We start from the raw sequence: 24,347 nt of genomic DNA, 5'->3' as shown, positions 1-24,347 counted from the left end.
ATCCATTTTTTTAATATCAAGATTATCTGGGTGTTCTTTAAAAATAACCTTCTAAGTAAGCTAAGGTTACTTGTTAATTCAGAACTGAGAGCAGAATTTTACTGGAAGAGTACAAAAGGTAATTAGTTGTAAGGGTTTTACAAGATTTAGTTCAAGTGTTCCATTATGAAAAGTGGCATGTATGTAACTTGGTATGTCAGCTGTCCTGTGTGCCCTACAAAAATAAATAAAATAAATAGCTCAAGCAGATTATTAATATTATTTTTAATCCTATGGCAGAAAACTGGCTAAGATTAAGTTTGAAGTGATGCATATGTGGTTCCACCTGTCTAGAGCTTATGTGTGCAACTGAAGCATTTATATAAACAGCTCTTGAGCCAATTTATCGTCTCAGACCTCAGTAGCAAACTTTTGATCCATGTCTCTCAGATTTTTTTTTTCTCCCTACAAATCTGTTTAGTACTCACTGAAAACAAATGAATATTTTCCAGTTCTTTCCAGTCCCTGACCGGCCTATGTCCTGCTATATGTCAGTCCTTGCTGCTTTATTTCGTTCAGGCTTCCGCACTCTTCCCTGGAGGCATCAAATGCCAGACCTCCCAAACTCTTGTGATATATATTGCTTAAATATACAGCTTTCTGTTACACTAAGCATTACCTCTTTGCTGTCATAACCACATGTGCTCTGTGGGGCTGAGATAATGTGAACAGGCACACACACACACACACACAAAAAAAAAGCAACTAATGATTTGGAGATCATGGTATGCACAAATTCAAGTCTACTAGCTACTGTCATGGTGATTGTCCAAGTATCCCATCACATCTTACTCTTTATAAAGAATGACTATCTCTAAGATTGTTACATCTAGGAGGAAAATAACATAAGGCCTATTATCGTGGAAGGCTGCTCATCATCCTGCTGCTATAGTAAAGGTTATAGGATTTTCCTGAACTAATCTGCTTTGAAATAAAGCACATTCAATTAGGGGTGAAAAAAAAAATCTTGATTTTCAACTTGCCAGTGAAAATAGTATCTCCTAAAACTTTGAAAATTATTCCAGTAGCTACTTATCCCTGCAAGACATTTTTTCCCCAGTGATTTAGTTGAGAATTGAGTTTATAGAAGTGAGTTATAAAGTGAGATGAATTTTAGAGAGATGTTATTTGCTGAGTGCTTGTTATTTGATTACTCATTATTATTAATAATACTGAGTACTAATTATTGTTATTTGCATAGTACAGTTCTCAGAATGTGTGGGTTGGAGTGAATGGTTATCAATTTATTATGGGTGGCAGGTGAAATTCAATGTTGATAAGGTAATGCATGCTAGAGGGAATAATTTGAATTTCTCACACACGTTGCAGATTTCTGTGTTAATTGCAGTCACTGAGGGAAGAGACCTGGGCAATGTTTCGGACAGCTCAGCAAAAACATCTGTTCAATGTGCAGCAAAAGGAAAATGCTAGGACATTTAAAAACAGAAATCTAAAAAATCTAAAATAATGTAATTAAGTTAATCAGTTACCATCTTCTTAAATACTTGTATGTTAGGTTCTGATGACTTCATTTCAGGAAACAGTTGATCAAGAAAAGACAGAGTCCTAGGAAATGGGGAGGAAAAAATGAGAAAGGGAAAGTCTTTTGTGGAGGGGACCATATTAATATTGTTTCATTTGAGGACAATAAACAGGATAAGCCTTAAGAATAAGAAAAGCTGAACTGTGTTCTCCTATTTATCTTTTCAGAACATAATGTGGATCAGCTGAAATGGACAGTAAATTTTTAAGTGAAAATTTATCTGTAACCTTAATTAATGGGGTGAAAATGAGTTTACCCCAGTAGCCAGGCTATTTGAGAAGTGTCCAATAGGGATTGTTTCCTAAGACAGGAAGTGCATAGCCATTGAGATGATCCATTGTGGCATTTCCCATTTTTACTCTATATTTATTTTACAATATATTTACTCTATATTTACTTTACAATATACTGTGCTTCAGTTTATGTTATAGAGATAATGTTCCTGAACATACGATCAGTTAACAGCTTTTGATATTACCAGATTCTTTATTTTTGCTTTACTTTTCAGTCACCTGCAAAACTTACCCATTACTGAAGCAAGACTGCATTTCTGCTCTGGATAGGGAGAATGAAGGGAAGGGAAGGGAAGGGAAGGGAAGGGAAGGGAAGGGAAGGGAAGGGAAGGGAAGGGAAGGGAAGGGAAGGGAAGGGAAGGGAAGGGAAGGGAAGGGAAGGGAAGGGAAGGGAAGGGAAGGGAAGGGAAGGGAAGGGAAGGGAAGGGAAGGGAAGGGAAGGGAAGGGAAGGGAAGGGAAGGGAAGGGAAGGGAAGGGAAGGGAAGGGAAGGGAAGGGAAGGGAAGGGAAGGGAAGGGAAGGGAAGGGAAGGGAAGGGAAGGGAAGGGAAGGGAAGGGAAGGGAAGGGAAGGGAAGGGAAGGGAAGGGAAGGGAAGGGAAGGGAAGGGAAGGGAAGGGAAGGGAAGGGAAGGGAAGGGAAGGGAAGGGAAGGGAAGGGAAGGGAAGGGAAGGGAAGGGAAGGGAAGGGAAGGGAAGGGAAGGGAAGGACAATTTGAGATTAAATAATTTGATGAATCTGAAAATGCCTCTCAGTAAAGTCTATCTTGTTTCATTAGGCATACCTTGCTTTTTGGCAATATAGCTTTGTGAACATATCTCACATTATCAGTAAAACCAAATGAGGAGAAAAGTCCAATTTTCCACCTGGCAGCTTTAGGTTCCTAAGAGACGATGTACTTTATGGAAAGGATACATGAGATGCTTCCATGACTATAGATACTTCAACAACTACTGGAAAGTTGATTATAGTTTCTGTTAATGTGAAGTCTTAGGGTCTTCAAATCGACATCTGACTAATAGGTGTTTGATAACTTTGAAGTAGTTATTCTTCAATAGTTATAGGATAGAAGAACTTTCTTTTGCATTTAGTTGCAAGCACAGCCTCCATCTGCTTCTTCAGACTTTTTGATATGAAGAGAAAGAAAAGAAAGGTCACTGACACTCCCTGAGACTCCATTTACATCCCAGTGTTTGACTGCTACAGATAACTTTCTTGACCATAGGATTACACAGCTTTTACCATCTAGGAACTTCTCTTTAGAGCATAGCCATGCTCCTCCTTACAATGCAATCAAAGAGCAGCATGAGCACTTTAAGTACTCTTCTGCAGATTCAGGAAGTCACCTTTGCATACGTTTCTGTTCAGATAATGGCTGCATTATTAAATCCACTATTAAACTAAAAAAGACTTGACTCTAATGATACACTTAAAATGCTATTATTATTTTAAAAGCTGATCTCAAACATTAGTCCAACACTAGAAGAAAAGGCTAGGAATTTGTGCTTTTTAGTAACACGAGTTTCTCATTTGTTAAAGAAGAAATGTAACTTTATCACTTTTTCTGAAACTGGATAATCCTTAGATTGGGAGAAAGAAGAAGGATTACTATTTTTTTGTGTGTGTGTGAAAAATTTCTTACAGAAAAAAAATGTGGCAAGCATTTATTAAAAAAAAAGAAAAGAATCTTAGAAAAGTTATGATGAAGGTCTATTGTACAACGTTAAGATGAATAAGAAGATGGTCCTTGATAAAAATGAAATTTATAGTGCAGTAATTTGTCATACAGATATCATCTTCAAACTGAATGCAAAAGGATACTGTTACGTTTTTCTTGTAGCAATTAAAAAACAAAACAAAACAAAACAAAACATTGCCCAGGGTCTAAATATGCTATCATGCAGGAAAAAAATTTATACAGCAAAATAAGAATGCTACATCCAGGATATCGACCACATGTTTGAAGGTGTCAGTTGGAAATTCTTTATATATCTGTTCTTTTTTGGGGTAGGATGGACTAGAGCAATATATCCTAACCACTTTATACTGGGACAATCATAATCTGTATTTGTTTGTTCATTATACACGGGTCGCAGGCTTGATTTTTTTTTTTTTTGAGTATTGGTACCTTAGTTGCTGTTCTGATATAACTTAATCTGGGAGAGAGCTTAATATTTGCAGGACTTCATTTGATTGCTAACCCCATTTTCTCTGACCTCTTTCTCTCTCTCTCTCTCTTTTTTTTTTTTTTTTCCCCATAGCAAAACTTTGTTCCTTTTTGTTGATAGGAACTAAGAAATCAAATATTCTGTTTATCAATTAACAATTCAGTCACTATATATTAAAATATTTTCTTGTTTCTAAGACCAAAATTTGCAAAATGTTATCTTGAGCATATGTATGCACGCACGAATAAACAGTTGTAAAAAATCTTGGCTTTCATAAATACAAAAGCTGTCCTTATTTGCAGCTGGACCTGTAAAAAATGTATACAGACTTTTTAAATTTGTGTTTAGTTGCTCAATGGGGTTACCGTAGCTCAGATTTTGCCACTACTTTATGGTACATCAAGTTTAAATAACTTGTGTTAAACTCAGAGCAAATGAGTATCAAATAAAGTTTTGATACTTGGGATACTTAAATGTAACATTCACAGGATAAGCATGCCAATGACATTGCTATGACACTACAGAACCTGCTATGTTTACTAACTACAAATGTAATTTTAAAATGTACTAGGTTACTTGTTTTGCATATTATACTTCTTAACTGTATGGAAGATCATGCCTTGCAGGGAAAAAAAAAAGGAAGATAACCCACCATGCGAATATAATTTTCCCTGTCCTTTTGTGCTGTTTCAATTCTATCTGCATGCTTGAGCTAGAAAAATAATGTATTTATACAAAAAAACTCTGCAATGTCTGAGCTCTTATAAATGTTACCTGTGATAAATGAAAGGAAATTATTTTATCATAGGAACTTATTTTTTAATATATACGAAAATATAGATAAATACTACTCTTGCTGTTGGTTGATAGAGACACTTCTGCCAGATACTAAGCATCCATTGGAACTTCTGGCTATTGAGGGTACTCAGGAATTCACAGCATCAGGTCCTAATTAAGCAAAGCTAAAATTGTTCTGTTACATTTTTAAATTGCAATACACATGACCATAGCCCATAGGGGAGCTAATAAAAGATAATTCTGTGGTTTGCTTTGAAGCAATTACTCTATGTCCCTTTCTGCCTGCAGGAATCACCTTGTCACATCCCTTACTTGCATCAATCTACCACTTCCCCTTCCCCCCTTCTATTTTTGTAATCCTGCCCTTTAACAAAAATAGAGTTTAGAGGGTGACATAAAAAGGAGAATTGCAGATGTACTGAATTATATGTAGTCTTTCTGCTACGTGCAAAAGCATTACAGACAACTGGTAAGTTAGCGTACAGCAAGCAAAATAGACTTGCTTGTCAAATGAAGTATAAGGATTTTTTATCTTTTTGAAAGTAGGAGGCTAATACAGCTAGCCCAAGTTGGTCATATTCTGTCATTGATCTACACAGAGATGGTTGTGTGGAAAGGGAATGTTTTACTTCAGAATTGATATGGTCTTTACCATAGCAGGCAAGACATCTTTCTCTACTTTCTTTCTTTTTCCTTCCCTTAACATCTACAGCAGGAGTCAATTGTAACAGACTCCGCAGTGATTTTGAAGCAATGATAATGTCTCACCCATACTAAATTCACATTTTCTTGCTACTTAAGATTTGAAGTCTAGCCAGAAAAGCTACTATATTGACCTATTACAATCCATGCTGGAACAGAATTTATGAAAGGTATGTGATCACCGCTGAAGATGATTTGTAAAAAAAAAAAAAAACAAAACAACTATTTATCCAGTCTTCTCATTACCTCTTCAGTTGTAGGGCACTGCATAGTGCCATTCAAACCGTATGTACAAGAGGAAAATGCAACAGGTGTTATTTGAATAAATTATCAAAGAGAATCCGTAGAAGCGAGTATGCAAAAATATGCTGGACTCTGGTTGATCTCTACCCTCCGTGTAACAGGTTTACCTTCTCCTATGGGCATTTTCTATTGGCAGGTTGGAAGTGGAAGTGGGGAGCATTCATTACAGATCGATATCCCATGGAAATTCCTTTACTGGACCAACATCTTCAAAACTGGGGAGTAAGTCAGAAACTGAAAGAGGTTAGGACAGACATAAAACAAGCTTACTTTTGTGCTGCCTTTTCCTTTTCATTCTTAGAGTTTCTGATCAGATAGAGTTACTATGTAGTTGAATGAATTGTCTTCATTGAAAAACAGGAAGTGAGTGACTGAATTAGAAAGTTGTCCTCCTTCCTCCCAACTGGATGCATTGTTCCTAAGAAATTATAGGATTTAGGGATTACACTTCCTTTCTGCTCCCTGGCAGAAGGAACAAGTCTTTTTTGTTTGTTTGGTTGGCTAGTTGTTGTGTTTTTTTTGTTTGTTTTTTTTTTTTTAATGATGTGTCACAGTTTAGTGTTGTTTTTTTTTTTCTAATTTTATTTTTTTTTCCACTCTGCCATTTGGACCAAATAAAGTCATTTCGGAAACCACAATATTACCTTTTATGCACTACATCCTCTTCCTGTCTTCCCCTGGCAAGGGACAACCTGATATTATCTGTAGATAATACTGTGTCTTATAAAATCCAATGTTTACCTTCAATCTACAAGTTTCTACAGGAAAACAGGAAGGAATTTCTGCAGGAATTAGATTTTTCAAAGAGTCATTAGAGTACTGACGAATATCACAAATCTTATACTAGCCTGAATGTAAAAAACAAGCAAACAAACAACAACAAAATACAAAAAAAAAAATTCTAAAATGTGGAATGATATGGATGGATATTCAGACAGGAAACACAGAATCTTTAAAGTTTACATCTGAAATAGCTGACTTTGAAAAACAGAAGACAGGAAAAAATACTTTTAATTTAAAAACATTTTTACAGTCAATTTATATTTAAGAACTCTTCCTCTGACCAGAGGAAGCACATATACTGTCATAAAAGATTACATTGCAAGTGGTAGTGACATCAGTAGTTGCTGAAAAGACATAGAAAGGAAGGAAGGAAGGAAGGAAGAGTAATATTCAACAAAATAAGGGATCTCTCTGTTCAATTGAATGCCTCCTGTTTCCACTGGAGGCAACCTTGCTGTTGTCTTTAGTGTATCCAACCATTTTTTAAAGACACAGGCTTTCAAACACTGCTTAAGTGGAGTACCATATGAATTTACATGCAATCTTACTTGTAAAGTAGTCATCAAAAAACAAACAAACAACAAAACCAACAACAATAAAAAAACAACAAACCTATAAAGTATAAACCCACAACGTGTGCAATGTGTTATTGCATTTCTGTTCTTTTGCTTTCATACAGTTTGAGTTTAATCCATAATATGAGAACATTCAATATATAAATATCTCCATGGAAAATATTTGCATAGACACTTAATGGATACTTTTATGATTAAAAATATTATTTATTCTTATGTTTATAAATGATAAAAATAAGTTTGGTAATGAAGAAAATTAAATATGTGATACTGAGAAAAAAAAAAAAGTTTGGCCAAGTCACATTTCCTATAGATGTGTAACTTCACTGTTATAAACTTAAAACTTCATAAACTATAATAGTAGAGTTATTTTATCTAATGGATTCAAATATCAAGTTTCAGATATGGTTCGAATAATCATTTCCCAAAAGGAACTTTGCAGCTTGACCTTTTGATTTTATTACAATGGACTATCTTCCCACGAGCATTTATAAAGTAACACAACACCATCTGTTGGTACATTATGTATTTATGTATTTCCTATGTAAATGTCTTAGAACAAAGTTTCAGTACTTTTATTAAGATAATTTGAAACAACCTCTTGGGACATATAAAAAAGGACCATGCTAATTAATACATTTTGTTTAATGCACTGTCAATATCATGGAATCACACAATCATAGAATCATAGAATCGTAGAATCATAGAATCATAGAATGGTTTGGTTTGGAAGGGGCCTTCAAGATCTCTTAGTTCCAAATATGGGGGGTTGCTCAAAGCCCCATCCAACTTGGCCTTATACTCTTCCAGGGATGGGGCATCCACAGTTTTTCTGGGCAACCTGTGCCAGTGCCTCACCACCCTCTGAGTAAAGAATTTCTTCTTAATATCTAATCTAAATCCATTCAGTTCAAAATCCATTTCAGTTTAAATCCATTAACCCTTGTTCTATTACTTGTTGTATCCTTGTTCTATCATTACATGGCCCAATAAAAAGTCCCTCTCCAGCTTTCCTGTAGGCCCCCTTTAGGTAATGGAAGGCTGCTATAATGTCTCCCTGGAGCCTTCTCCAGGCTGAACAACCCTAAGTCTCTCAGCCACTCTTCATAGGAGAGGTGCTCCATCCCTCTGATCATCTTTGTGGTCCTTTTCTGGGCTCAGTCCAACAGAATCACTTCCCTCGACCTGCTGGCCATGCTTCTTTTGATGCATTGGCTTTCTGGGGTGCAAGCGCACATTGCTGGATCATGTTGAGCTTCTCATTAACCAACAACCTCAAGTACTTCTCAGAGCTGTTCTCAATCCATGCTCCACCCAGCCTGTATTTATGCTTGGAATTGCCCTGACCCAGCTGCAGGACCTTACACCTAGCCTTATTGAACTTTTTGAGGTTTGCACAGGCCCACCTTTCCAGCCTGACAAGGTCCCTCTGGATGGAGTCCCTTCCCTCCAGCGTATCGATAGCATCACACAGCTTGGTATCATTAGCTGACATGCTGAGAGTGCACTCAATCCCATTGTCCATGTTGCTGACAAAGATATTAAAGAGCATCAGTCCCAATACCAACTCCTGAGGAATACCACTCATCACTGATCTCCACTTGGACATCAAGACTCTGACCACAGCTCTGAGTGCGACCATCCAGGCAATTCGTTATCCACTGAGTCGTCCACCTGTCAAATCCATGTCTCTCTAATTTAAAGACAAGGATGTCATGTAGGACAACATCAAATGCTTTTCACAAGTCCAGGTAGGTGATATCAGTTGCTCTTCCTCTATCCACTAGTGCTGTAATCCTGTTGTTGAAGGCCACCAGCTTTGTCAGGCATGATCTATCCTTAGTGAAACCATGTTGGCTGTCACAAATCACCTCCTTGCTTTCCATATTGTCCAGGAGGATCTGCTTCATGATCTTGCCAGGCACAGAGGTGAGACTGACTGGCCTGTAGTTCTCTGGGTCGTCCTGTTTTCCCCTCTTATGAGGGGTTATGCTTCCCCTCTTCCCAGAAGTGGGAACTTCACCCCACTGCCCCCCACTGCCATGACTTCTCAAATATGATGGACAGCGGCTTAGCAACTGCATCCACCAGTTCCCCCAAGATCTGCAGATGCATCTTATCAGGTCCCATGGACTTGCACACCTTCAGGTTCCTTAGATCGTGATCTTCTCCTACAGTGGGTAGTTCTTCATTCTCCTAGTTCCTGCCTTTGTCTTCTGTGACTTGGGCAGTGTGGCTAGAGCACTTGCCGGTGAAGACTGAGTCAAAAAAGTTGAGTACCTCCGCCTGCTCCATATCCCAGGTAACTAGGACTCCTGTCTCCTTCTGGAGAGGGCCCACAATTTCCTTAGTCTTCCTTTTATCACTGATATATCTATAGAAGTGTTTCTTGTTGCCCTTGATGTCCCTGGCCAGATTTAATTCTATCAGGGCTTTAACTTTCCTAACCTGATTCCTGGCTGCTCAGATGATTTCTCTGTATTCCTCTCAAGCTATCTGTCCTTGCTTCCACTCTCTGTAGGCTTTCTTTTTCATATTTGAATTTGTCAAGGAGCTCCTTGTTCACTGATGAAGGCCTCCTGACATTTTTGCCTGACTTCCTTATATACATAAAATATATGTATATATATTACAGCACATTACACTACAGCATATGATTTAAAACTGTGCCGTTGAAGATGTCAAATAACCATGATTTTTCAACTTAAGTTTATAGTACTACAAAATTTCTATTTGTCTGATGTTGATGATGATGCGCATGATTACAGACTTTAAGGGAAAATCCTAAATTACTGTTAAATCTTACTGATACGAATGACTCTCTTTTGAAGTATGTGACTCACTGCAATGATATTCTCAGAGCCTAAAAGGTCTGTGATCATTTCCACCACTTTGAGACTTTGTTGCTTGTATAGGATGGTGATGGAAGTAGCTAGGCAATCTTTATGAATTCATTCATAAAGAAATCACAAAATGCATTGCTTTGGTTGGTTAGCATATGTGTGTGAGGCCTTTTCTCTACTCTTGTGGAATCTAAAACAAGAAAAACAAATCTGTAGGAGCTATGCAGCAAACTGTGTTTCCTTGGTTGGTGTTCAGTTCCTTGCTTACTTTTAGAAATAATGAAATGGAAGAAACAACTCTGAAATGAAATACTGTGATAATAAGTACAGTTAAAATAATGCCAACAATACACAGATGGATTAGACTAAAAAAATTAGCTTGTAGGTGAGTTAGTGCAAAGCTATAGAGATCAAATATCCTAATATTAAGGCAATCACAAAGTGCGGTTTATCCCTCAACTTTGGGTAATCTTCTGGACTGTGATGAGAATTATTTTTAACACTTGCCTTCCTTGAAACAACCATAAATGACAGTTGCATTTAGATAGCATTTTATATATTCCAAAGTCTGTCTGGATTCTTGCAATGCTGGGCTGAGGAAAGTCTGGAAGCATCACTCGTTCTTATCTTTGCTACGAGGAAATCCAGCTAATTTTCCCAGGAACACATAATGGGCCTGTGGCTCAACCAGGATTGTTCTGACTCCAGCCTCATCATTTTTTTTTTTCATTTATGCCAGTCACCTGACCTGTCCCATGCAGTTCTGGGATCCAGGCATCTGAATAAACCCCCACAGTTACAAATGACAAGAATCAGTAAAAGAGAGAAAGCACTCTAAACTCAGCAAAGATCGAGGATATTCCAGGTGTGAACATATAAGTAACCTTTCAGAAGATTCATAGAGAGAGAAAGATGCAAGAAAGGAGAAGCAAAAGGTTTACAGGGACAAATAAAATGACTTATAGGGACTTATAGTGACTGGAGATTATGGGATATTGTGGGCAAGCTCTGTACCATAAAACCTCTTTGATGGTTATCAGAGAAATAGACCACAATTCTTGTAAAAAGTATTCTAGAAAACAGAGTGCTTAGCTATCAGGGGAAAAGTAGCAAAGTTCCACACAAGTGCTTCCTTAGTTTGAGATTCATAAGTAAAATGTGCTGTAGACGAGATAAAGTAAAAAGAGAGCTTTGTGGAGAATTAACTTCCCAGAACTTATTTTCATCTTTGAACACAAGGACTTGTTCCCTTAATCTTACAGTACTCTGCTAGATAAGTTGTTATCTCCAAGACTGTCCCCTCCCTTTTTTTTTTTTTTTTCCCAAGTGACTGTGGATGACAACTAAGAATTCCTCATTATTTTTCTATCTTATCTTGTTTAAAAGCTTAAATTACTCAGCACTCATTGTACATATAACACCTGCCAGTGTTTCTTTTACGCTGTATTTCATCCTCTTTTCACATGATCTTTAAGTCTTGCCTTCCTATAAATTGTTTCTTCATTTCACATTAAACTAGACAATATTTATTTATGATGAAGGAATTGACTCTCATTCTTAGTTTCTTCAGTGTAGCACAATAGGACTCTGTAACATCTGTTTGTCTTCTACTGCATAAACACTAATAATTAGTGTTGTTCCCATCTTGATATTTCCCAATTCTCTATCAGTCCTTTTTTTTCGTCCTCATGTTAGTAGTTCTTGTGACTTATGAGCAGAGAGGGTCCATAAAGTTGTTCAGGAAAACAAGAATGTAGATATCTTTTTCCTCCTGGATAACTACTACTCCCTGTTTTGGAGATCTTGGAATAACATTGGGTACAAGCATGTGAGTTATAATTCCAAATGAAGTCCCTTCTTCTCCATGAGGAGGGCATCTAAGAAAATCAGTCACTATAACCATAATTTGCAAGGGGCATATGTTTAGCCAATGTTAGTAGTCTTGCGTTTCAAACCAAAGTTTTGCTATTAAGTCACTTGAGAGGGGTTTGTTAGAATTGCTAACTTAAATTAGCCAGCCGTGGGACAGATTCTTGTTTGTACCTATACACCTTTCCCTCTGCGACCTAAAATATACATTTACTTTAGGTGGGAATCCCGTACACAGTAAAATAGTCTATCCTTTTGTTTGACAATATGAGAAAGAGCCTGGAAAAATTTTAGAGTAATTATTACAACAGACCTCATGGGGAGGGGGACAGAAAACAAACAAGGAAACAAACAAACAAACAAACAAACAAAAAACACAATAAAAATACCAACAAAGTAATTACTTACCTGGATCTCTCATCCCTCAGAGACTTTTCCCTGAACCAGTATGAAGAGGTTTGAGCTAATATGAATAGGATTCTGCAAGTTGTCAGGATGCTTCAGTTTAGAATCACAGAATCACAGAATGGTTGAGGTTGATGTGACCTCTGGAGGCCATCTGGTCCAACCTCCCTGCTCCAGCAGGGACAATTAAGGCAGGTTGCCCAGGACCGTGTCCAGGTAGCTTCTCATGATCTCCAAGGAGGAAGACTCCACAACCTCTCTGGGCAACCAGTGCCAGTGCTCTGTCACCCACACAGGAAAGAAGTGCTTCCTGATGCTTAGATTGAACCTCTTGTGTTCCGTCTGGTGCCCATTGCCTCTTGTCCTGGAACTACACACCACAGAAAAGAGCCTGGCTCCATGCTCATTGCATCGTCCCTTCAAGTATTTGTATACATTGATGAGATTCCCCCTGAGCCTCCTCTTCTCTGGCTGAAGAGTTCCAGATCTCTCAACCTTTCCCTCATAGGAGACGTGCTCCAGTCCCTTCATCATCTTCATGGCCTTTAAAGTATCAGATAAAACTCTTAAGCATACATGACTTACACAGCCAGATTATTCAGCACAACATCCTTAGCATTGCTTTTCATATTTTCAAAGAAGCTATAGAAATTCTAGTATGATGTAAGGACGGTGTTCCCTAACATAAGCTGTATGAAGGAGTATTTACATCTACTAGAGCTGTTAGTTTTATTTGTGGTAGTCTTTCCACTGATCTGGGTCCATGCCAGACTTCTTCAGAGATTTCTATTAGTGACTGGAGAAATATTCCTTCAGAAACTAATGAATAAGTTTCACATTCTACAGTCAGCTATAAATATGTATAATGTTTTGGGGAATGATCAAGGTACAAAGAGTTTCTTTCCACAGCAAAGATTCGTATCGTAATCTGTTATAACACTAACCCACTCCCTGTACAGACACTTGGTAGTAGTGAATGAAAAATGTAACTCCTGCCTTGGGAACTGGGTAATATCTGACCCTTGTTCCGTGCATATTTCTGAGTCTCTCAAGCACAGCTGTACATGTGATTTCTACCTTTTCTACTTACTGGGAACCTCTTTCGTTACTGCTGCTCTCAAGGTACATGGTTTTTCCATATTCAAGTGTGACAGTAAAGCAAAGAATTTAGCACATTTAAACTAAAATAGAACCATAAATATTGGGAAAACAGCAATCATTTTTGAATATATTTTGCCTTTTTAATTATGCCATATTTTTGGTTCAGGTCACTAGCCAGGCAGATCTTATGCAGTCTGGACCTGAAGTGGAATTACTCCTCGCTGCAAGTGTGAGCTTTTAAAATGATCTCAGTCACCATATACTTGCATGGGGCAATTCCAGGCTCTGACCCCCTCTCTCCTGACTGCCCGTAGGAGGAGATATACATGAACATGTACTGGCAAATACGGTTTCATACTGAGACTTATATAATATGAATGTTCAGTTTCCCACCCATTTTGTAGCAGGGACACAGGAAAAAATCTATAAGGATATACATGCTAAAGCTGTGGAGATGCCTCAAATATTTTTTAATGAACCAACTGTAGCAATACTGAACTAGAATCATAGAATCACAGAATATTGGAAGGGACCCATAAGGATCATCAAGTCCAACTCCTGGCACCACACAGGTCTGCCCAAAAATTCAGACCATGTGACTAAGTGCACAGTCCAAATGCTTCTTAATTCAGACAGTCTTGGTGCAGCGACTACATCCCTGGGGAGCCTGTGCCAGTGCGCAACAACCCTCTCGGTGAAGAACCTCTTCCTGATGTCCAACCTGAACCTCCCCTGTCACAGCTTGACACGAGTCCCTCAGGTCCTATCACTGGTCACTAAAGAGAACAGATCAGCGCCTGTCCCTCTACTCCCTCTCATGAAGAAGCTGTAGACTGCGATGAAGTCTCCCCTCAGCCTCCTTTTTTTCAGGCTGAACAGACCTAGTGACCTCCGCTGCTCCTTGTACGTCTTCCCATCTAGCCCCTTCAACATCTTTGTAGCCCTTCTCTAAACATTCTCCAATAGTTTCATGTCCTTTTTGTACTGTGGTGCCCAGAACTGCACACAGTACTCGAGGTGAAGCCGGACCAGCGCAGAGTAGAGCGGGACAGTCACTTCCCTCGACCGACTAGCGATGCCGTGCTTGATGCACCCCAGGATACGGTTGGCCCTCCTGGCTGCCAGGGCACACTGTTGGCTCATATTCAACTTGCTATCAACCAAAATCCCCAGATCCCTCTCTGCGGGGCTGCCGTCCAACATCTTGTCGCCCAGTCTATATATAGCCAGGCTTGCCCAGTCCCAGATGCAGAATCTTGCAGTTGCTCTTGTTAAACTTCATGTGGTTGGTGACTGCCCAGCTCTCCAGTCTGTCCAGATCTTTCTGCAAGGCCTTTCCACCCTCAACAAAGTCAACAACTCCTCCAAGTTTAGTATCATCAGTAAATTTGCTCAAAACACCTTCTAGTCCTACATCCAAATCATTTATAAAAACATTGAAGAGAACTGGCCCTAAAATGGAGCCTTGGGGGACCCCACTGTTGACTAGCTGCTAGCCTGATGCGGCCCCATTTACCACAGACCTTTGAGCCCTACCCGTCAGCCAATTATTCATCCATCGTGTAATGTTTTTGTCTACCTGTATGCTGGACATTTTGTCCAGTATGATCCTATCAGAAACAGTGTCAAAAGCTGTACTGAAATCCAAAAAGATCATAGCTGGTTTCCCTCGATCGACTAAATGGGTGATCTTATCATAAAGGAAATCAAGTTAGTCAAACAGGACCTACCCCTCATGAACCCATGTTGGCTGGGACCAATGACTACATTGTCCCCCAGGTGCGCTTAAATAACTTCAAAGATAACCTTCTCCATAATTTTACCAGGCACTGACATGAGACTGACAGGCCGGTAGTTGCCAGTTGCCAACTAAATGAGGCTGAATGTATTCTTTTCACTGGCTGTATTCAGTTTATGAGGCAAGGTTCTGGTAGCAGGGGGACTGCAGGGATGGCCTCTATGAGAAGAATCCAGAAGCTGCCCCATGTTAGATAAGGGCTAGATCCAGCCAGCTCCAAAGGGACCCGCCGCTGCCCAGAGATGAACCACTAAGTGACGTTGTTTGTGCCTCTGCGAGAGCAGAATTAAGAAAGGGAAAAAACAAACAAACAAACAAAAAAACTGCTAGGCAACAGCAGCTGGGAGAGCGAGGAGTAAGAAGCAGCCCTGCAGACCCCAAGGTCAGTGCAGAAGGAGGGCAGGAGGTGCTCGAGGCACGGAGCAGAAGTTCCTCTGCAGCCTGTGGAGAGGCCCCTGCTGGAGCAGGCTGCCCCTCTGCAGCCCATGGGTCCCACACGGAGCAGATCTCCACGCTGCAGCCCATGGAGGAGCCCCCGGTGGAGCAGGTGGATGTGGCCTGGAGGAGGCTGTGGCCCATGGAGAGCCCCCGCAGGAGCAGGGGGTCTGGGGGGAGCTGCCGCCCGTGGGGGACCCGTGCTGGAGCAGTTTGCTCCTGACGGATAGACCCAATGGTAAGGATCCATATTGGAGCAGTTCTTGAAGAGCTGCTGCCTGTGGGCAGCCCCTGCAGGTTCAATTCGGGAAGGATGGCATCCGGTGGGAGGGACCCCACATAGAGCATGGACAGAGAGTGACCATGAAGGAGCTGTGGAGACAAGGTGTTAGGGACTGACCACAGCCCGCATTCCCTGCTCCCGTTTGCCACTCATAGAGAGGAGGTAGAAGAGGATGGATGCGGGGGGGGGGGGGGGGGGGGGGGGGGGGAGGTGGTTTTTGTTTGTTTTGTTTCTCACTTCTCTAGCTTGTTAGTAATAGGTAATAAATTTCTTTAATCTCCCTATGCTGTCTGTTCTGCCCATGACAATAATTGTTGAGTGATCTCCCTGTCCTTATCTCAGCCTTTGAGCCCTTTTTATCCTATTTTCTCTGCCCCTTAAACCCTTTTCACCCTATTTTCTCGCCCTTTTCCTTTTGAGGAGGGGGGAGTGAGAAAGCAGTTGTGGCGAACCACAACACTGGTCCACTATGAGCTCAACTCTACTGCTTCCAAGACTACATCTAAGTATTTACTACAGTGTGGTCTTCAATCTAGACATCCCATAGACTTTTTCTATTTTTAAGACCTTATTGCAAACTTCTAATCCATATTAAAGATTACAGATACTAATGTCTGAGATCATGCCAATATAACACCTGAATTAACTTCTGGGTGTTTGTCACAATAATTCAGAAGAAAATAAATAATCATCTTTCTAGGTGAGGAAGAGTTAGGTCATCTGAGAACTAAATATCCTAAGTTGGTATTTTGTCTTTTCTTTGGCATGTGTGAAATGTGAAACGAGATAGTTGCTTGGTTTGAAGGTAATTCCTTCTTTAATTTAAGATCTTTCATGCCCTGCTCTACAATTTCCAAGAAGTGGATTTATTTGTGAGCTTCAAAGCATTCCAGACTAATGTATTCTGAATGTGCAAGCTCAGTTTTAGTTTCTAAATATTAGTTATCTCAAATTAAACCATAGATAGAAAACTGATCGTGACCATTAAGCTATTATGTTATCTATCATAATTTGTATTCACATTTGTTAGTCTCTTCTGATAGACTAGGTTGGATTCTCCTAGTCTGTTTGTTCTTATATGCTTTTGGGGGGAAGAACGTAACTAAGGATTTTTCTCACCAGATAGATACCGTACACAATATATACTGTGTAGACAATTATCTGTGTTCTGTAAATTCACATTGGTGTTAAAAAGAGTAATCATCAATAAGGAATTGGTGGAATCAGAGATAAGAGGTGGGAAAAACAGCAGAAAATTCCCCATACTGCTCTGTGCAAGTGCTTACTTCTGTCTCTCTCTGGCTATCTGTCTATCAAGTTGCCACTGAAAAGTCAGTACTGGCTGCAGAAGTTAGGCCTGCAACTAAAATATACCATTAGCGATTAAAAACTTGCAACAATACATCGTTGCTATGAGACAAGCATGGCTGGAAAAAAAAAATCATTGATTCTTTAGATTCTAAGCATATTGAATCGGTTTCAGAAGTACTTTATAAACACCAGGGCAGTTTCAAGTGGCATCACAGTAGCAGTAACAAGCTGATATGCAAACTCTAAAGCAGATAGATATTAACTTTGTTTGGAAATTGCAGATTAGAAGGGTGTATGATTAATTGGCCTGCATGGAGAGCTAAACTGGCTATACAGTTACTAATTCTGAACTTAGCTTATTTATCTATATAATAGTGAAAACTTTCAAGTTCTTTTCAAGGTGATATCAGCGCCTAAACTGCTAAATCCTGTGGCGATCAGTAAAAGTTAGATTCCTAAATATATGTTTTTTGAAAATATAAATCTCCTAAATTACTCAGACATTTTAAATAATTCCACTTAAATTGTTTTTAGTAGAAGTACCTTAAAAAACAAAACTCAAAATAGTTTGAAGTTAAGAAATCTCAGAGTTCTACTCAGTACCTACAGGAATTTTGTTTTTATGATAAAATCTGAGAAAGGAACACAAATACATGAATAATAATGATATGCAGCTGCACTACTGAAGGTATTCGTGAAATTGTTTTGATCTGTGCTTTCTGAGCCTGTTTGATTTACTAAGGTTTCAGGTTTATAGAACATAAATGTACTGTAGCTTATACTGTGCAGTCATTAAGTAACACTAATGATTCATTGATAAATTCTATCTTAGAAATCACACAGCTCTCAGATACTCTTCATAATAGTCTCACTTCTTAATCTTTAATTATGATATATGGATTATCTTTGTTTCTGTAACCGTCTGGTGTCAACATGGTGTCTTTAAGAGTACTCTTTCTTCCCAAACTAGCAAAGATCTGAATGACTGAAGTCCACCACTGTATTTCATACATTTTAAATTAACCCATACTTTCTCCTTTATAGGAGAAAACATACAGATGAATGACAAAGTGATATCTATTCTGTAGCTAAATGATTGGTATAGCATAGCGTTAGTAGCAGACACAAACGAAGATGAAAAGAGCTCATCCTGGCAGGAGACACACAAACTATCAAAAAACCTTAGGCATATAGTCAATGACATTCTAAATCTGGAAGTTAATACAGCTCATGTTCTAAGTACTTATGGGTTCCACAGATTCCTGCAAAATTGGCAGTTCCCCTACAAACTCCTAGCATTTCTCATTTCCTCACCTGTGAGCTTTGTTTACTTTTATTTTTTCCCTTATACTTATGAAAAAAAAGAAGATGAAATTATGTAGGGGGAATTCTTCTAATGCAAAAGGCATATGTAGAGCATGGTTTTATAATTTTAAAACATCTAAATAAATGAGATATAAGTCTTGAAGTTCGATTAGTGAGAAAAAAATAGTTTTAGGTTAATTTTATTTCCTTGTTTTTGTCCAAAACCAAACCTTTGAGTGCCCACATCCTTCTGAATTACTCCTAACAGTCTTCAGTTAAAAATCCAATGTTTGTTAATAGGACAACAATAAGAACCAATATACAAATTGAGGGCAAGCAGATGCTTAGTGGAGATAGATTTTAGCTTCTAGTTTCCTAGAGGTTAGTGTGAACAACGAAAAGTCTCTGAGATTAAACAAATGGCATTCATTTAGTTTATTTTAAAAGATTAGAGTGACACATAAGAGAGTTCTAATACATAAAAGGCTGCTGCAGAGGGGAAAAGAATAATCAGTTCCCTTCACCCATAGCAGGTAAAATGAGAAGCTACAGGCTTAAATTACAGCAAGGGAGATTCAGTTCTGAGGCAAACCTCCCAGAGGATGGCAAAGCGTTGTAATAGAGAGGGAAGTGGTGGAGCCTGTTGTCTTGCAGCTATGTTTTTCTGTGGTTATCATAAGAGGTTAACATTGCTGTCAGATTTCTGCTGAACAAGAAAGCCATGCCCAGAAGCTTCACTTGAAATAGTGGTATTTTATCTTCCTATATTGTATAAAGAAACGTGAGATATCGCTGATTTTGGAGTCCATGCAAAGTGTCTCTGTTGGCATCCCAAAGGTTACGTGTTAGATGGATGTACTTCACTAGTTCCTTTTTCCAGGACAAACGACTTCCTCAGAATGATAGATGACTTGCTGGCACTGTGCTGTCATTTTTGAAGTGTGTTAAGGCAGAGAGACATTTAATTTCATTAGTGAGGGAGGGAGAAAGTCTTCTGGCCATAATTTCTTAAATAGGTTGCATCAAAATTACAAGGCTGTGAGAAAATTGTTTTAATTTGTTCTCCTGCTATGGCTGCCTCATTCTTTTCCTTTCTGATATTTTCACCACCTCTATATTTTGAACTTAATTTTAAAGTTAAGTTTCTCCTTTCTAGTTCCCAGCATTTGGACAGCGTACAATGGAGTCCTAGACACATATTTCAATAATCTGGCATACTCAGCCAAGGTCCTTCAAAATCCATTAGTAAAAAATCGGGGAATCTGAGGAATGAAACAGAAACCAGATTTGTTGTCTCTTGTCTTGTTTCATGAGCCACAGTATTACAGAACACTAATAGCTTTTAGTAGTATCTGAGCTTGCTTTCAAGCATTCACCAGTTATTAGCCTTGGAGGCCAATTAGTCTAAATTTTCAGAAAAAGGAACTTGTTTTCAGGCTGTCCTCTGACTTTCCAGTCAGACTGTGTCTTCTATTTGCTATTTTAAATCGTAAGGGAAGAGCCAGAGCCAGGTGATCTACTTCCTTTATTCAACATTAGGGAGTGATTATCGGGTGTCCTGTATTTTTAGAAGGGAGTAGGCTCCTGCTGTTTCTGAGCCACCTCTCTTTTCTTTTTCCCCTGTGTCTGCAGTGGTACTGTACTTAATTCCAGTTTGTCCACTCCTCTTCCTTTCTTCCATGAGCAGTGCTCTCCAAGCCCTTTTTTCTGTCTCTTTCTCTCCTTACACCTTTTCTAATTTAGGTATCTGAAACTTCAGCTTCTGGTAAATCAGGCAAATTGTAACCCCATACCCGTCTCCGTCAGTTTGCCACAGTGAAGATGTTTTTGAGTGGTGATAAATGGTCTCTCAAGCCTACCAAGGAAATTTTTGTGCCCTTAACACACAGAAGAGAACTTTGCAGAAAGCCCTACTGTGTGTCTGCATACCAAATTAATGCTGAGAAGGTGGCAAGAAGGTGGCATCAGTTTTGGGAGCAGTGATATGCTGCTCAGAATTATTTTTCTTCCCCAGGTGATCGTTTGTTTTAGTATCATAGTTTGACATTCTTCCCCTTGTCTTTTCTTCAATGGCTTGATGAGTCTCAAAGTAACCCCATCCTTAAATATATTCTTTGTAAGTATACAAGTTCAAAGTATTTTGTAAGTATGTAAGTTCAAAGGAACTCTTTAAATTACCTTGAAATCAACCCACTCTGCATCAAACTAATTTGTTACTTCCGTGGTCACATTTCCACATATATTACTCTTGCCAACCTTCAACTCCGAGCTGGCCTTTCAGAGCCATCCTCCAGTAATGGAAGGAAAAGTAGACTTCCTGCAAAAAAATGACACATAAGCTAAATGATGTGATGACACAAAATAATAGAAATTTAAAGTTCATAAGTTCATCCTTGAAGCTGGAAAGTGCAAGAAGTCAGGAGAATGCAAAATTGGATGTAGGTACAGATTGTAATAGTTCAGTTTCATGGAAAATAAGAGCATCATCCTATCTATTAAATATAATTCTGTTCTTATTCTGAAGGGCTCCTGTATATAGAGATAGTGTGAAGGTGACAGAGGTTAGGCTACATCTTAATCCTGTCTGTATTGTATCTCCCCATTGTGCAGAGCTTACAAACATTTTTGAGATAGTGTCTGTCTCTGGATATGTAAACCTGTTTAAATTTGAAATATCCAAACTTATAACCTGAAGATTCCGCCTATCTTTAGTGCTGGTTTGATCCTTTACTTGCACTGTGCCAATGTTCACCTATAATTCATGTTCACTGCAACATGTCACATAACAACAAATTGTTCCATCTTGAGGTACTTCTCTGGAAAGCTTAGGGTATTTTTTAGATATGTAAAATGGGAGTGAACCACAAACATGGTTATCTTTCTATGGACAGGACTCTGCAAGCTAAACTTAAGGTTGAAAATTGCAATTGCATGGTTTGGTGTCAGGATGTGTGTAAACTGTGTGTATAAACAGATAAATAACCCAGCAGCATTGTATAAGGTAGACAAAGCCCATGACACACTTATAAGGGGAGAGCAGGTGGATAAAGTTTATTAATGTAACAATTCTGAATCCATGAATGTGATAGATCTGAGAGAGGTGACTGAATTTCTTTATTTATTTAAGAATGGAAAAACTGATTTATGGGGTTGCATGTGCTTTTTTACTGTGGAGAGTGAAGCTAAAGGAGGACAATTTAACCATTTCTTGTGTAGTGGCAATATGTACACTTTTCATTGTAGTGAGTAGTTCTACTCCTCAGATGAGAAGCTAAGATGTTTTCAGATGTATCAGTACTCTCATCAGCTTAAAAGTCTTACACTGTGCTTTGTATAGGCTGGATTTTGAGAATGCTTCGAAACATTAGGATAACTGCAGCTACTCATTTGTGAAATGTTGCCTCAAGAGAACAGCATGTTTCAGAGAGTTTTTCCAGGTGTACTAAGATATTGGCTGTAATCCACACAGCTTTCAGTTATTTGGACTATGCCCTCTATTCTTACTTCTACACAATTAAGAACATAAAGAGTTGGCACTAAATCTATCTGGATCTGAAAAGGAGGATCCTCTTACCAGGGAGATTCCTGTAAGTGCGCACAGACTCTGCTGCTTCCCTCTTTCCCAGCCACGTGCTTTGCATATAAATATGTGTTTGATATTCATCCTGGAAAATGAATCTCTTCTCACCCTCTCTTTCGTATTCTTTCAGAGTAGATAACAATGAAGTGTAACTGTGTGAGAGCTATTGTGGATTTATTATAGTTGGTAAATATTATTATGTATCTGGTGGACAGCCAATTATGTGTGGCATATATTGTAGATTTTACATTTTGCCTGCTTTATTTTTTTTTTTTTTGAAGTGCCTGCAGCAAGGGATAGGTGGTTAAGTTGTAACTTCAAATAAATAAATACATTAAAAAAATAATTGAAGCAGGCAGTTTCAGATAATAAAGAGAACTGGCTCCTGGGTAAAAAACACTGTAAGTCTGGAAACAGCAGAATCTTTAATAAAGGAGAAGAAATGAAAAGCCCAAAGAATTTCTTCTCTGGAAAAAGAAAAAAAAAAGGCAAAAAAAAAAATTAAATCAAAAGACCCAAACCTCCAATAAACTAACAGGATTTAACAGGATTTATGAATCAGAAACTTCATTATATATCATACAAAACTAATTACTGGGGAGCTCTTTATTTACCTCTAATTTCTATTTAATAGCCACTGCACTTGTCATTGCAGGTATGGTTACAAAAGTATGGCTACCTTCCACCAACTGACCCCAGAATGTCGGTGTTGCGCTCTGCAGAAACCATGCAATCAGCTATAGCTGCCATGCAGCAGTTCTATGGCATTAATATGACAGGAAAAGTGGACAGGAACACAATTGAGTAAGTAACTGGTACTGAACTGCTCTTGACTTTTCTGTTTCAGGAAGAGTAAAATAGAAATGGGAAAACTGTATGGCAAATGAAGTAGGGTGACCTGGATATCCAAATAGCATTGCATCTTCAGATGGGGAGCAAAAATGTTTCCACCTCTCCTTGACTTCTTTTATTTTCATCTTGTTCTGCTGTATTTTATGATAGGAGATAGTCAGCTGTCAACTGCTGCCTGCTTTTGGGCCCATGATTCTAAAGAAAATGTTTCAGGCTTAATTAAAGAAAAGGAAGATTATCCGTGTGGAACTGGAGAAATCTATTCGAAACTGCCAAGAATTCACTAAATGTTTCACAGTGGAAAATCTTTAGTGTAAATTTCCTTATCCTCATTACACACAAACACACACAAAAGTTAGCACATTCCACTGGTTCATTCATTTCATGGTTTCCAGTAACAAAAGACCAGGTGTGCTAATTCTCATGTGCAGTAAAACTGGATTAGTTTTGCATGCCCTTTGCAATTCTGGTCATGTAAAGCAGGCAGCATCTGATTTTGCTGAGAGACCAAACACAGCCAAATGCTGTAGAAGGGAGAGATTGAAAGACTCTTCCAAACAGCTCTATGCTAAGACAAATTTTAGAAATGTGCAAAGATGCAAAATAGAATGAGTATAATAGAAGATGCAAAACAGAATGAGTATGAAGAAAACTTATTTGAGGCTAAGAGTTGAAGTGTTTGACTCATTCTAGGTAAAATGCAATAAAGATAATCTCATGATTTTAGAAGAAGTAACTTTACCTGAAAAGCAAACAACAACAAAATAACACTATAGAACAATAACAAAATAACATATCCAACATTTATTTTATTGACATATGTTTCTACTACTTCTCAAAAATGTTTTTTGTTTTGTTTTGTTTTGTTTTGTTTTTTGGGGGGAATCCTCTTTAATTTCCCACTTACTAGTCTCAATCTGATGTGTCATCTTTTGTTACTCTTTTCTGGTAAAGTAGCTGACATGAATGATTTTTCTATCATTTATGGTTTAGGGAAGAGACTACCCAAAATGCTGGCAGGATTGGAAAAATCATTTTATTCCACTGGCACATGCATTATTGCATTGAAAAGCAATAAAGCAAAACAGATTTTAGGGCTGCCCAAAGGGGAGGTGAGTTGATCAGACATCCCTCAGTTTTGGAATTTAAAGGACCTTAGAACAGGCATTGCAATAGCAGTACACTCAGGAAATGCACTGTGAGAGAGCCATGCTCAGAGATATGTTTGTGATCCAGCCTGCAGGTTGTAAAGACTGGGCTCTTTATTCACATTGTGATTGATCCTTGAGGGGAGAGTGCTACTACACCCAGCACTAGTAGCCTTATAAAGACACATTAGTGGCAGCTTTGTAAGAAGCAATAT

At 38.6% G+C, this 24,347-nt stretch overlaps 1 protein-coding gene across 3 annotated transcripts in view; it reads left to right on the top strand.

Moving 5' to 3' along the window:
• Window positions 1–24,347, top strand: part of MMP16 (matrix metallopeptidase 16) — a 200,871-nt gene that overhangs the window by 73,750 nt on the left and 102,774 nt on the right. For 2 of the 3 annotated variants that reach the window (XM_080581664.1, XM_080581665.1), the window contains exon 2: window positions 22,788–22,936. The exons of the other annotated variant lie outside the window; for it this stretch is intronic. In XM_080581664.1, coding sequence (XP_080437790.1) covers window positions 22,788–22,936 — 149 coding nt within the window. The remainder of the gene's footprint in view (window positions 1–22,787; window positions 22,937–24,347) is intronic. 3 annotated transcript variants of the gene reach the window in all.

This window comes from Anser brachyrhynchus (genome assembly GCF_964034855.1).
Source record: "Anser brachyrhynchus genome assembly, chromosome: 2".
Taxonomy (NCBI): domain Eukaryota; kingdom Metazoa; phylum Chordata; class Aves; order Anseriformes; family Anatidae; genus Anser; species Anser brachyrhynchus.
The sequence above is the reverse complement of the archived record's forward strand: the minus strand, read 5'-3'. Positions and strand labels throughout refer to the sequence as shown.